Raw genomic sequence first — 15611 nt, forward strand, 5'->3', positions numbered from 1 at the left:
GCTGATGGGTTTCTTTTTATTTCTAATCCTTGAGCATTCTTACTAGTTGGCTTGGGATAAGATCAGGTTAATCATATGATCATTCCGGTATCTGATCTTGATAAAATAAGATGATTATTATAAATCATTAATATGACGTACATCGGGACATATTGTAGTACCATTTTGAAGTCATTAATATGACTGGAGCTTTGCTTATGTGTCAGCCTTGGTGGTAGATGAGCTGGGGTAAAATTATCCTTATCAACATCTTATGTCCTAAAAAAAAAAAAAGAATATAACAAATGGTACAACTATGAAAACAATGAGTTAAACTAAAATCATGTATTCTTCAAATAAAACAAAATGATCATGCAACCGGCTAAGCTTCCATTAAGTAATGATCTGAATACTTTTGGATGATAAGAAGGTTAAACAACAATTTTATTTTTTATTTAAATGGTAAGGGGTGAAGATAGGATATGATATTAGGATAAATTAATACTAATTAAAAAATTATAATTAATAATTAATAAAAAAATAATGACGAGTTAAGATTTATAAAATAAGGGTGTGTTCGGTAATACATTTTAGATTTTTTTAGGAGTTGATAAAGGTGGCTAATGGCATGGTCGACATCCTCAACATAAAAAAACATCTTTTAGTCATGTTTATGTTATCTCATTATTGTGTGAAATGAACCAAATTTAATCTTTTAGCTTTATATTTCTACAAAATAACATTCCTATCACATTTGTTGTCATGTTATTATGCAAAGACTAATTATTGCATTTCTAATACAGTGACAAAATCATATAAATTCCTTTTCGTGTATTTTATTTTTGTTGTTGGGCTTTTTCATGAAATAATGTTTGTATGACTTTTCTCGTGTCATATAATCTTGCAAAGTAGAAATTTTATATTTTTAGCATATCCAAAAACCATCTGAGCTTTCCTTTTCCATGCATTGTGTTTATTATCACATTTTTATGAAACAATCACAAATGTTGCATTACATGAAGAAATTTCACATTTTTATTTGGTGCAGTGAGTTCACAAGAAATAGGAAATTTCAAGCGATGTTTTTCTACGAGACATCGTTCGCAAAACTTATCTAGTTTCATAAACTTGTGCAAAGAATAAATTTGTAATTTTTATTTGTTAAAGTGAATCTGCATGAATTTTCTTTTTTGATACATTTTTTCTTTGTCATAACGATCATACAACTTATTTGGTGTCATATTGTTGTGCAAAAAAAATTATGTTTCTAATCCAATGGACATAATAGATTTATCTTCTTTTGTATATTTTTTTGTTATAAGTTTTTTTATAGAAAATAATATTCATATGACTTCTTCCATCATATATAATTATTATTATGTAGAGAAGATATTTGTAATGTTTTTGTTTGAAATATGAAAATGATGCTAGTAGTGTTAGATTATGTAATCCTATCTAAATGATAAGATATATTATAAATATGATTGAGTTGTGATGAAAGTTATAACCTAACAAAAAATATGATGACATGACATGATGATAAGTAACTCTCATAATTATATATTCTAGACCATTTACCCTTATTTATATATAGACAATATATAGTAAGGACTAAACATGTATTGACATGACATGATGTGTGATGAGATGAGCAAAAATACGAGACATAGATACGTGACACAATAATTGCACAGGGTTTGAATATGAAGATGGTAACCTTACATATTAGATAATTTTTTTGTCAAACGATATTGAAAGGTATGTATCTTAAATTTGATATATTGTTATTTGTTTTCAATTTTGACATAAATTTTTTTTTATAACATATAACATATTATCATTTTTATGCTTATATATATATATATATATATATATATAAGCGAACCGGTCGGTCCAACCGTCGCCTTTATAAACATGATCCGGTCAAGTGACCCCGCCCCAAAACCCTTCCGCCAAAAACCTAAGCCCTTACGTCCTTCTCTGCCCGCCCCGTCGCCGTTCGACTCATCTCGTCCTTCTCTCGGGTTGTGTGTGCGTGTTTCGCTCTCTTATCTCCCGGAGACGATGGCCGCTGGCAGTGAGCATAAGAAGAAGAGGAAGCCCGAGAAAAGGAGCGCCGACGACGGTTCGAAGCTTCGAAAGCCAGTCAAGAAGGCTAGGAAGGAGGCAACAGACACCCTTACCGCTCCCGCGGAGCTTCCGACCTCCTTACTCGTCGAAGCCGATGATCCCGATTTCCCCAGAGGTTTGGAACTCCGTCCATCCGTCTCAACGTCCATTGCTGATCGTTAGGCTGAAAATTATCGTTTTTTGGGTTTGTTTGGTGGATGTAGGTGGGGGGAGCTTGCTGAGTCGACAGGAGCAGGCGGACGCTCGGGCAGAGGCCGAAGCTCAGTTTGAAAGGGAGGAAAGTTATTCGAGGAAGGGTAAGGGTAAGGCAAGGAAGAAGAAGGGGCTGAAGGGATCGTCGCTCGATTTTGACAATGATTTGGGTTCTCTTTTTGGTGATGGTATCACTGGGAAGCTTCCTAGGTTTGCTAATCGAATCACTTTAAAGGTATGAGTTTGCTTGTACCTGCGCGTTCAGCTTTTATTGGGATCGGTTTTGTGAATATTTTTAAAGATGGTTCTTTTACATTTCTCATTTTGGAAATAAGCTGTGCTTGTAATTGTTTTTGCTATCACATTGGTAAACCAAAATTTGGATACAAAGAGCTTTAGTTTTTGACCCAAGACATGATTTCCCTACAAAATCAATCGCTGAACCAAAGTTCTTCTGCTATCCGAATTAACCTTTTCAGAAATTAATGGTAGTTTTCATTTTAGTTTTACCTTTGCTCGTCTCTTTTCTTGGTTGCAATGAGCTGCATTGCATGTGGACTTCATGACATGTAAATCTATGACCGATAAATCTTTCTCCTTTGTGCCAGTACATTCGATGTTTGTATTAGCATGTGAGAAGTGTGATTTTCTCTTGGTTATTTATTTTTTGGAGAATCTCGTGAGCTCATATCTTCTCTCGCTAATCGTTACTTCTGATGTGGGCCTAGGGATATGATCTCAAAGTGTTTTAGACCATGTGAAGTTAGTTGTTATCTAAATCTGTGGCTAGTTGATAATAGAAAATCTGAAGGATTAAGAATTATCATTAAAATAGTTATTTATTCAGTCAAAACAAGTAAATTGCTAACTTTTCAGAATGAATGATACAGGCACATAGCCTAGGTGTTGGAGCTGTCTATATCATAGGCATTTATTTGTTTAATCTTAGTCTTGTTTAGGAGCAGAAAATTGATGCTAGATTCTTTGACAGGTTGTCTCTTTCGTTAAAGGTCTTGTTTGTCTGATTATCACTTATTTCTATGTCAATCTCCATTTGGCTTATACTATGTTGTTTGAATAGTTTCTTATTATCAGTTCTAGGTGGACTTGATTGCTCCTTATTTTGATACAATAAGTACTGTCTTATCAAGGGTCTGCTTTGTTTGGGGGAGGAATGTGTCGACCAGGAGAGATATTAAAGAGAAGAGAAGAGAGAAGACGCATGGAGGTGAAGAGAGGCAAGAGAGGGAATAGGAGAACCAGAGGAGAGAGAATATTATTGACAATTTTGGATTCTTCTATAGTTTTAAGGCTTGCGAGTAATTTATTTTTAAACTCTTCCTTCACTTGCTTATCCCAAATGAAGTTAGACTTAATTGGGGTCATTTCTGAAGGATGAAAGTTAATTCTGCATGCCGAGGATCCTGTATCAGGATTCTATCTTTTAAAATATGATTCTAATTGGGAAAATAACTTGCCTATTCTATACGACGCCCATATAGTTGACACAAATTATGGCTATTGATGCTTTTGAAAGTTGCCTATGAAAATAACACTGAAAATGCAATTCTATTTCTTTCTAATGAGGATTAGGATTTTCCTTAAGTCTTGAGACTCAGTTAGGTCTTGACTCAGGGCTTGGCTAAGGTCTCGGATCGAATCCAAACCTGGATATGGTGTCTTTTGAATCTTCAAGATAGTTTGCTCTTGTTGGTTTGAGGCCACACTTGTTTAAGTGAAATGCCCGATTGGTCTGGTGTAGATTGGGTTGGATTTGTATCACAACAACTTTTCAACGGGCATCCTCTATTGTTTTTTATGTCTGAGTCAATCTTTATGATCTCTCTTAGAATAGTAGTTAGCCCTATGGTAACAAAGATGATTAACTTTTGTGCCTCTTTGAGTGTAAAAAATCTTGCCTTAACTTTTCTTATCTCTTGATTTTTCCTTCCTGCAAATAATCTTTTTCATGTTTCATTGTCTTCTACCCACTTCATTCTCTTCTTACTGCATACTGATGAAATCTGCTGTCCATTGCTATGAAGATGTGCATATTGGGACCAAGAACTTTGTGTTATAAGTAGGAGTCATTTGGGACTAGGGAGATCCAACATTGTTGTCATAAGCTTGTTTCTAGCCAGGCCCACCATCTGAACTACTTTAATGCCAAAATAGCCCCTCAATCAAGGTCCCTTGCTTTAGAAATTTTAGCCTCAGATGTATTTGCGCTTGACATCTGAGATTGATCTACAACTTTCTTTCCTATCCTTGATGAACTTTATTAGATATTATTTTATTCAAAGATGATTGGTTAATGTTACGTATTGTCACAACCTTAGCTGGTTTTGCCTAAGGCGTGCGACACCCTCGCGCGTCCGTCCGCAAAGGTCAGCCTCCCCGAAGCCTCCCATTGTCCCTTAGGACCAACAAAAGAGAGAACGGGTTAAAAGAACGCCTCAATCGGGATCCACAAGCAAACATGTCCGAAAAACACTTCATAGACAATGCAAATTACAAACAGACTTTACAAGCTCTGAATAGTTGCACAACAAAGGGTAAAATGGTCCATTACAGACCGAAAAGCTCTCGAACGTGTCCACATGACACAACCTTTATTTACAAGCCTAAAGAGGCCACCAACCCAACTAAAATGGGACTTATAAGCCTTCGGCCGCCCCTCTACCTGCTATACAAGGCATGAACATGCCAAAAGACAACGGACAGACATAAGCATTACATCCAACATCTTGTTTAGAAGTTTGTCCGTTACATTCTCCCCCACTTATCCCTTCGACGTCCTCGTCGAAGCCTTTGTGAACACTGCAACTCTTCGCCTTTGCTGAGTCTTCAATCTTCCGCTCCAGCTGCAATGCGCCTCCTGGCTCCCAGCTGCTCTACGCTGCTGTTTTTTTTTGAGTAGTCGACCCTTTAATCCGCCATGCTGCTACAACTCACCAATGACTCTGACTCTGTTGGGGGGGGTTGGCTGAGTTGTGTTGATCCTTGTCGATTCTTGCGGATCCACCAAATGAAGGAAAAGACCATCTTTTCTGCGCCAGTCTCTCAAAATTTCCACATGCTGCTTGAACTGGGTGGATGCTTGTTGGAGCTTTAACGAGCATCGCCTCGCAAACTTCTGAAGTTTTGGGTCCTTCCTCCATAAAATTTGCTCATTGACTCTTCTTTCAGTTAGTTGTCACATCCAAGTAGGTTCGCATCACTTCCGCTTTCGATTGGCATTTCGTTGGGAAATGAAGCGGACGATCTACTCTCAGTAGCACTGATCACCATTGGTGAGGATTTGACAACTATTGTCTTCCATTATCTTCGAAGGGTCTTTGAACTTGTGCAGAGCTCCTCTGCTGGATAGATAAGAGAACTGGGGTACTCGGTTTCGCCTATTCTCTTAAGAGTTGAGAAGGCAAAGGTTACTTTGACTTCGCCCGCCTCCTCGAGGTTGTACTTCATGCATCGAGCTGGTTACTAGTCTTCGCCTGCTCTTTGCTCACACTTCTGAAGCACTTGAAGTGTTTGCACTCCTTGCGTTGAGTTGGCTACTGTGATTCACCTTCTCAATGCCATCGAACTTCTGGAATGCGGGAAGTTTTCACCCCAACGTGGAGTAATTCTCTGATAGATGAGGTCGCCTTTGGGATTGTACCGTCTTCTCCATCAACCCTGCCGCCTACTCCACCGAGTAGCAAAGGTACAGCACCGCGTACTGCCTGCTTCGTTCCTTGGTCGTGCACTCTTGCATGACCCGAAGTCCTTCACTTACGGCTATCTTGATGAGAAACTTGTTGACACCGGTCTTACGAAGTTTCTTGGCCTCTGCCCTTCAGCCTTGTCTCGGTACTTGGAGATTGCCTCTGCATGCTCCACCTCCTCGGCCCTTTTTACGACCAAGCGCTCTCCCTCCATGAGAGCAAGGGATCAATGACTTGCACGGAAGTCCCGCCTCTGCGGTACCATGGCGTTGGCATGCCCATGGCCCTACTATCCGTCGCCTCGCCTCTGTATCCCTTTTCTTCACAATCAGTAGAGATGTCTCCGTGGTACTCCTCTGAGTCCACCTCCATTCTAACTGATGCTTGATTTTGGGTAGCTAAGTCCCTCTGGACTCGTCGTCGCTTCCTCGCCCCTTTCGACCCCCTGCTTCAACACCTCTGTGTTCTCCAAGCAGTCTGTTTGGTCGATGGAAAGACAGACTGCAACTCCCATGCATGGCCTCTGCCATCACGTTGTAGAGTTTGCACCGATTCTGTTCTCCTTAGCTTCCTTGGTAGCAACGTTCGCTTACTCGACCTTGTCCTCTGACTTGTCGGGCTCCCTTAAGCGAATATAAGCTCTGGAGCAGTCCAACTCTCCAGCTGCTTCGATCATACCTTTGTATGATCAAGTCCCTCCCATGGAACTCACTGGTACTTGCATTCGAACTTTTCCCTTGGTGGAACACAGCCCCCATATGCTGATGACCAAGGCTTTCATCCGATGCAAAATTCGATGCACGCCCGGAAGACCCGCCTCTGCGGTACCATGGCCTTCACTCCTTGAATCCATAGCCCTTCTTGCCGTCGTGTTGTTCACCGAAGTGGAGCTTCCAGTAGCTCCCGATCATACCTCCATATGATCTCATCCCTCACGGGACGGATTGTGTGTATCGCATTGCCACGAACTGTTCCACCACGATCCGCTGCACCATGTCGTCTCCTGGTGACATCTCCATTGCATTCTGATCCTCCTTGTGGAATAAACTCGAATTGTGAACCCTTCATGTGTGGCCTCTGCCAATACATCGCAGGGTCCCTTCCACCTTCGATTTTGTTCGCTCCTCTGGCAATCGACCTTCATCCACCCACTCCTGGGTCACACCTAGATGAAGCACCGCTCTAGGACAGTCCGTCGCCTAATAGCTCTCGAAGTCCACCGACTTCACTGTAATCTGTGCACCATTGTCTGGATCCTGGGCCTCTGCCCCTACCAGCACAATCTCCGCTGCGCACTGCTTCCTTCATAGCAACTCAAATGGCAACACTGTGGCATATTCTTCAAGAGTACCCGCCTCTGCGTCCTCTTGCCCCGTGCTAAGGCCTTCTGAACCCAACTTCGCCTCCGCAAGTTGAGTCGCCTTAGTTCCTCCATCAAATGCACTTCCGAGTTAAGGTGCATGTGCCGCGAAGCTCCCTTCGTCTTTGGCACCATGCAAGATGAGTCCGCTCCGTCAGGATGAAGGACCCATGGAACAACATGATCCTACCCTTGCCTCTGCAAGAGTTCATGTCTTTGACCTCTGTCTAAGGAAAGCACTGTGCTTCTGCTCCATGTTTCAACTTCTCTGCTGGCTCCCTTCGGGCGACTTGGGTACTTCGCCAAGTTACACCCAAGTTGCTCCGCTCCTCGTTTTTGCATTGAGTCGATGGTGGCCCTCGCGCCCACCATTTCACGGGTCAGCCCTCCTTTGAGTCCGATCTCCATATCGACTCTAAGTGTGCCTTCATTTAAGTTGCTTCCGGTCGCTCCCCCACTTGATCTCGCAATGCATCCACCAATGCATTCTCTCGAGCGAGATCAAGCGACAACTCCTCGCCGCTTGCTCGGTCCATCGAGCTTCGTGAAGTTGTTGTTTGTGAGTTCCATCTCCTCAACATGTGAAGTCCGTCTCACATGATTCTCCCTCTGGAGTGCCGAGACTTATCCCTCCTAGATAACTGTCCCGTTGGAGCAACATCTCTCTTCGTTTCGGAGACCACCATCCCCTTGGACTACTCAGATCTGCTGAACAAACTGTGCATTGTTCTGCCTCTTGCAAACGCACTTGCTAGATTGCGCCTCCACGTCAATACAGCCACCACTGCACCCCTCAAGGCCTAGCAACATGCTGAACTCGTTGCACACTTCAGCCTTCTACGGACGTATCCTTTGCATGCCGAAGAGAAAGTTTTAATGCTCCATTGGCGCCGAGTCTCGGCCGCCTTGGGATGGCCACGAACATTCCATCGTCCGCATACAAGCCCATGCATGAGTACCAAATTCTTCGAGTTAGCAATTCCCCTCACCTCTGTGAGCTTTGCATAACTCTTTTGGTCGTTGGGCAACTCATTCCACCTTGGATGGTCTCATTCTTGCCATGCGCCTCGCCTGCCTAGAGCACCATCAAGTATGGTTGTCAACGTTGAGCCGTAGCTCAAACTCAGCCATCCCAACCTTTGTGCGCTCCAAATTCTTCCAAGCTTGTCTGTTCTCGTGGTGCCTCTTGCGCGAAGGGTTGGCCATTCCACTGAATGCCAATGTTAGATGCCCGCTCCTCTGAGCGACTCTTTTCCCTACATCTCCATGCCCGTTTTCCCTCAAACGGTCGCGCGTGTGCTGACTGCCCTCGACGCAGCCCCGCTAGGTCCCCCACGTTTGCATGTCAAGTGTTTCTATGAGTGCTTGTCCCGCTCTGATACCATAATGTCACAACCTTAGCTGGTTTTGCCTAAGGCGTGCGGCACCCTCGCGCGTCCGTCCGCAAAGGTCAGCCTCCTCGAAGCCTCCCATTGTCCCTTAGGACCAACAAAAGAGAGAACGGGTTAAAAGAACGCCTCAATCGGGATCCACAAGCAAACATGTCCGAAAAACACTTCATAGACAATGCAAATTACAAACAGACTTTACAAGCTCTGAATAGTTGCACAACAAAGGGTAAAATGGTCCATTACAGACCGAAAAGCTCTCGAACGTGTCCACATGACACAACCTTTATTTACAAGCCTAAAGAGGCCACCAACCCAACTAAAATGGGACTTATAAGCCTTCGGCCGCCCCTCTACCTGCTATACAAGGCATGAACATGCCAAAAGACAACGGACAGACATAAGCATTACATCCAACATCTTGTTTAGAAGTTTGTCCGTTACAGTATGGTGGAGTGTTTCAAGTGCCATGTTCTTTGCAGTTTGGTGGATACATGATGGAGTGTGCATAGGTCCATACAGGAGGCACAAGCCTTCTCTGTATGTCAGGGACCATGCTGATTGTTGTTTGCCGGTGCTTAACCATATTAGACCTGTGGTTTTAACCATCAATTGGATGGGTTATATTGATTTGATCAAGAACTGGTGATGGGCTATGCAATCACTTGGTGTGTTCTGTGTACTGGTTGTTTTACTGTCTTTATTATTTTTCTACTACAATGTGGTACAAGTTGGTATGATGCCTGATATGCCATACTAGTTTGAAAGGTTGGAAAAATTGTTATTAGAGTGATATTCAAACCTTAATTAGTCCATTTCATTTTATTTTGTTGCCATATATGATGGCTGCATAGAATTCATCAATCTTGCAATGGAATAGTAACATTATTAATTATTAGTGAACTAATGTTACAGAATTACCAAGTTAATTTATCTTACCAGGAAAGTTCTAACGAAAAAAAAATAACAACCCATAAGGAAATCATGTGTCATCATTCGTATTTTTAGCTTTTAACCTATTCCAGAAAGTTGTGCGATATAGTTCGTAATTCAATAGGCACTATCCATATTAATATTGTCAGATTGATTTAATTTTGCCAATTTTTTTCTGGTTCATATAACCATAAATTGGTTGAAATTGACCAAACCATCAATCTCAATCAGAGATGAAAGATTGGAAGAAACAAAAAGAGAAGATGGATTTCACTGCATAACAATAAACTTCAGCCTACAACTGTGAATGCAGAACATTGAGGCAAAGCATTAGAAGAATCCATCAAAATGCAAACCGTAGAACATGATTTTGTGGAAGAAATTCTGTCGGGAGACCCAGGAACTGCACCCATGTTAGACAACCACCTTCTCAAGAAGGTGTTGGTAGATTGGTTTCAAAGGGAAGAGGGTAAAGGCCTATCCTCTAGTAAACTTAGGTTTACTAGTAATAACTTCTAAACTATTCAACTCAGAGGAGAACTTGAAACTAAAAAAACCTGCAGCAAGATCTATGACTTGCAATTCACTTGTGACGCCCCAAAGCATATGTAGAGACAGTTTCAACGCAATTAGAAGAGGTGAGTGTCCAAAAAACTCACACAGATGCTAGTTTTCCACTGTTTTGATTTACCTCATCTAGATCCAACTAAAGTGCTAGATGGGGATGATCTTGGATCTTCAAGATATTCACTTCAAATGAGCTGCTGGTTTTCTAGTCTCCAAATTTTTGAGCGTTTCAAAAGAGACCCACCCTAGTGTTGGGGAAGGCGGGAGAAGGGATGCTTAGTCATGTTCTGGCTTGTTGGTTGCTACCTGATGGTACAATAGGGCCTGTATCCCTAGATCCAGGGGCACTATGGTGGAGGTAAGGAGGGGGGTGAAGAAGCGTCACATAAAGATAGATCATGATGGAGGAGAAGCCACCCAACCCTTAGGTCAATTTGATTTTGTAATTCTGTAGAGATGACAAGTAAAACTTGTTTTCGTCCAATTTTTTAGAACTATTGATTTTTTAACTATTAATTGAGTGTATGCTTTGTGTGCGTGGTGATTTAGTGAAGCGTCAAACCTACAAGGATTCCATCAATATTTTCTAAGTTGTATATGATTAATACTTGAGTCATTTGTATGATCTTTATGATGGTCACTATCGTAATTTGTTTGTTAAATATATTACTAATGGATATGTTTAATTTATTTTTATTAAATTAGTCTCTACAAGTACTTGTCTATTTTGTATACAATTTTTAATTTTTAAGTTTTGATCATGGTTCGCTTTACCGGTCTGTACGGTGTATCGATCAGTTATTGGTACGGTACGTACCGAGCTGTATTGAACCATTTTGAGCATACCGACGCATGGTACATGGGAGCGTACCGATGTCCCACCCGTACTCGTCCCTTATCAGATCAGTATATATCGCCCGTGCCGAGCGGTATGCTATGGTTTAGCGAGCCTTGGTTATGATTTCATATGTCTTTTAAGAGAGTTATATTCGTTGAGTAATGTGAGGAAATATAAATCTTTTAGCATATAGTATTTTAATTTACAAAACTTTAATTTTTCATATATTTTCCATTTTGTGGTTTTGTAGTATTTTTAACTTTTTTATGGATTAATGCCTATCTCACTGGTTAAAACCTTCATGCTGATCCCAATCCTATAATACCTGATTTTGTGAACTATGGTTGGGATGATGATTGGATGTGCTATAAATGATGATCAATTCAAACTAATTAGTAAAGTAAGTCCCCACGAAAGAGGACAGAAAATGAGGATTAAGTGTTAACACACGATACTGTATTGTCACTTGTTTGTTGTATACTGTCATATAGATAATGCGACTGATATCATGTTGTTGCACATGCTGTGGGAGTCATGTCAACTTGGTGAAGCTTTGCAGTATCATGTTAATATCGATTTTTTAGCAATTATTACCAGGACACATATTTCAATAAGGATATGAAATTACTATTATTAAAAGGATATAACTCATTTACTATCAATTGCATGCTTATGTGAACTTCAACAATGTTGCATAGCCATATCGTACCTTCTGATTTTGTGTAATATTTTATTTACCTGAAGAATGTCACTTTTGCATTGCCATGGAGATCACAGTATAAATTTCACTCCCTATACAGAATATTTCTCCACGAATGAAGCTTTGGGGCGTAATTGTTGAGGTTAATCGAAAAGACCTCGTGATCAGTCTTCCGGGGGGGCTGAGAGGATTTGTTCATGCAGAGGAAGTTACAGACATACCCATATCTAATGGAGATAAGGTATAAGAAGAGAAATATCTTGCTTGTAAAATAAATTTTCTGTAGGATGCTAAAAAATGCTGCCTGTGGCTGCATTTGTCATTTTATAACTAAATTCTTCGGAACTGTTGATTTTGCTTTCATATTGATGAAGATATATGCTATGGTTATAGCTTTTTGTCTTCTATTTTGCAGGTTTCTGAAGGTTACTTTCTATCCAGCATATTTCATGTTGGACAGCTTGTGTCCTGTGTTGTGTTACGGGTGGATGATGACAAGAAAGATGGAAAAGGAAACAAAAGAATTTGGTTGTCACTACGACTAAGTTTGCTGCACAAGGGCCTGACTCTAGATGCAATTCAAGATGGAATGGTATTTCATAACAATTTTAGAGGATAAATAGTTAGAAAATATCGTGTTCGGTTAAGTAATCTAAAAACAGTTCTGGCTTTCCTGATCCGTCTTTTCTTCAAATTTAATTTTTTAATTTATATATTTAATGAATAATGAACTGGTAGCTGAAAGGCAATAGGTATTTAGGAACAGAACAAGTCTCACTGCTTGAGGGTATATATTGTTGTTCTTGCTTCCAACATACTTGTGACTGACTAATATTTTTCAGAACCTCTTTGATTTTATTTTATTTTCATTTCATTTCCTTGCCCATATTCATGGCATACAGCATCAATCTTCATTGTATATATGGTACTTCTATCCTATGTTTTCATGTTATCTCAGATCATGAATTTTGGTCCATGCAAATTGAAAACAATTTAATTATTTCTTTGCTTTACAGGTTCTGAATGCACAAGTAAAGAGTGTTGAGGACCATGGCTACATTCTTTTTTTTGGAGTATCATCTTTTACTGGCTTTTTGCCGAAGAATGAAAGAGGTAGCTAACCCAGCCACTTGCATACATAGATGTGTATTCTTATGCTCATTACTGTCTCTTTCTGAATGTTTGTTACATAATTTTGTTGATTTAGTTCCACTTATGATATGCGAAATAATATTGAAGTTGCCCATTTTGATGTGCATTCTCAAGTCTTTTATTTTGCAGATGGTGATCAAATTTTCACTGGACAAATTATGCAGTGTGTTGTCAAGGACATTGACAAAGCTCGAGCTGTTGTTCACGTTGATTCAGATTCAGATTTGGTTTCAAAATTTATAGTACGTTTCAAGTTGAAACTTTCACCTCATCTAGTTATTTGCATTCTTAGATTACCATCTGACTTTTTGTTTAAATTCATTATCTCTTGCAATAATCAATTTTTTTTATAGATTAAAGATTTGAAAGGGCTCTCCATTGACCTTTTGGTTCCTGGCATGATGGTCAATGCTCGAGTCCGTTCTACCCTTGAAAATGGGATTATGGTGTCATTTCTTACATACTTTACTGGAACAGTAAGGTTCTCACTTAATGTTATTTTTGTTTGCCTCTGTTGTCTCTGAGCCATACAACCATATTGTCGTAAAAGTTGCATTACCATCTAGATTTAGTCCTTGATCATCTTTTTGACAGGTAGACATTTTCCATTTGGAGAACACATTCCATAGTGGAACGTGGAAAGACAATTACAATCAAAACAAAAAGGTAATTATATTTCCATTTCTGGGCATTGGTCAATCAAAATTATGCTATTGGATAATTTTCATTATCTAATATGCTTTCCAACTATCTGCTCATTCGGTGAATTGTTCTAACAGTTATTGCTTATAAAAAGGTTTACATGCCCGCTTGTAGACACTTGCTTTCCCATCCCCTTGCGAAACAAGCATGTTGTTTGTTCTAACTAGTGATTATGTTGCTCAATACGTCACATTAATGTGGTTGGTTACGGTATGTTCTTTTTCAAATACTAACAATCAAGGTCTCAATTTCGGTCCATACTGGCTTGTTCGGTACGGTCTGTACCAAGGTGTACCGACGGTACGCCCAAAAAGAACTGAAAAACCTCCAAAAATACCTGGAGGTAATACTCAAAAAATATCGTAGTGTACCGATCGGTATGCCTCGGTAATGGTCGAAATTCGAGGTGTATCGACCAGTACACCTCGGTAATGTTCGAAATCCGAGGCGTACCGATCAGTATGCCTCGGTAATGGTCGGATTTCGATCGTTACCACTCGGTACATACCCTGTATCACCTGATACGGGGTCAAAACACTGGTACCGCCCGGTAGAGTGCGGTCCACGTACTAGTATCCTCTCAGACCGGTACATACTACCTGTACTGAGCGGTACACATCGAAATTAAGAACCCTGCTAACAATACACTCTTAACAGGTAGCAACAATTTGTAATGTCCCAAGACTCCCAACTATTTGGGTTGACCACATGGAATTTACTTTTTCACTATCGAGCTTTTTACAGGGCAGTATTTTTAGTTAAACAATGGGCAAACAAGTCATTTTGTGTTAATTCCAAAGTACTGTTAGCACTTCCTTTATGTCTCCTTACATCACGAATACTAAGCTAAGCTACTCAGCTTGCTTTATCAGGGTATCTATATGTTTTCTTTGAATATGTTTATAACATAAGTAACATTTCCTTGTATTATCCTCTATTGGTGTTTATACGTGTTTGTTTGTATTGCATCATTTTGTGTGATTTTGTGCATCCAACTCAATGGTCTCATGTATACTGTGCAAACTTCTTGTACATGTTGCCTATATGCCCAACATTGCAATTGATAAAGAATTACTAGTTTTGAACCCATCTTTTAAAATTTTCCTGTCATCCTTAGGGGCACAGAAATTTAAAATATTTGATGCCTCTCTGCACTTTAACTGCAACTTTTACTCTGTATACAATATCTGTCAATTTTGTTGAGTAATCAAAAGATATCTAAACCATTACTCGCAGGAACTTCTTGTATTTTTTGTTAGATATCGATGCAGGAGCAATTTTGTTTATTTTTATTTTTGGAATAACACTATTTCCTTAGGAAAATTTGTGCAAATGTGATAAGCTGCCATGTGCTGAGATCTTATGTTTCTAAATAAAACTCATCTAGATTGCCTAGGAGAAGAAAAGATGAAGCAAAAAAAAAAGAGAACATTTTTCGCATGAATGGAGACTCCATTCCTACAGAGTCTTCTGACCTTGGATGAATAATCTACAATGAATTCTTAATCATTTGAAATATTTTGTCAAAAGAAAAAGATTAATATCCATTTAGACTTCCATCATTGTTAAAGTAAGAAAGTTTGTTAATAAGCCTTGATTGACGAAAAGTCATAATTCAAGGTATGTAATTTTCTTGACCATTAAATTTTTAACATCATGTTAGTGGTGAAATCATATTATTATCTGTAATGGTGTAATTTCATTGACCATGTGTGAATCGGTAGAGAGGTGTGTGACTTTTATCTGAGTGTGCATTCTTGAGAGTGTGTGTATCTGGTGTATATCTATTTCTTTTCTCTAAATTGACCAATAATTTACATTCTCTTGTTGTCTTCCACCATTCTTAAATCTGAAACAAGGATAAAAACTGTTTTCAAGCCCTTCATCCTCCTGTCCTACATCAACGACACTCTCAATGCTTCTCTTACATTGCTAAAATTGTTAATATATACTTGATCTTTGT

The 15611-nt window shown here is 39.6% G+C and overlaps 1 protein-coding gene across 1 annotated transcript in view; it reads left to right on the plus strand.

Moving 5' to 3' along the window:
- The first annotated feature begins 1910 nt into the window (after nucleotides 1–1910).
- Nucleotides 1911–15611, plus strand: part of LOC135678428 (rRNA biogenesis protein RRP5-like) — a 45879-nt gene continuing 32178 nt past the window's right edge. The window contains exons 1-8 of the mRNA XM_065191242.1: nucleotides 1911–2224; nucleotides 2313–2536; nucleotides 11895–12035; nucleotides 12210–12386; nucleotides 12811–12907; nucleotides 13076–13188; nucleotides 13300–13422; nucleotides 13541–13612. Coding sequence (XP_065047314.1) covers nucleotides 2044–2224; nucleotides 2313–2536; nucleotides 11895–12035; nucleotides 12210–12386; nucleotides 12811–12907; nucleotides 13076–13188; nucleotides 13300–13422; nucleotides 13541–13612 — 1128 coding nt within the window. The 5' untranslated portion in view covers nucleotides 1911–2043. The remainder of the gene's footprint in view (nucleotides 2225–2312; nucleotides 2537–11894; nucleotides 12036–12209; nucleotides 12387–12810; nucleotides 12908–13075; nucleotides 13189–13299; nucleotides 13423–13540; nucleotides 13613–15611) is intronic.

This window comes from Musa acuminata, chromosome BXJ1-7 (genome assembly GCF_036884655.1).
Source record: "Musa acuminata AAA Group cultivar baxijiao chromosome BXJ1-7, Cavendish_Baxijiao_AAA, whole genome shotgun sequence".
Taxonomy (NCBI): domain Eukaryota; kingdom Viridiplantae; phylum Streptophyta; class Magnoliopsida; order Zingiberales; family Musaceae; genus Musa; species Musa acuminata.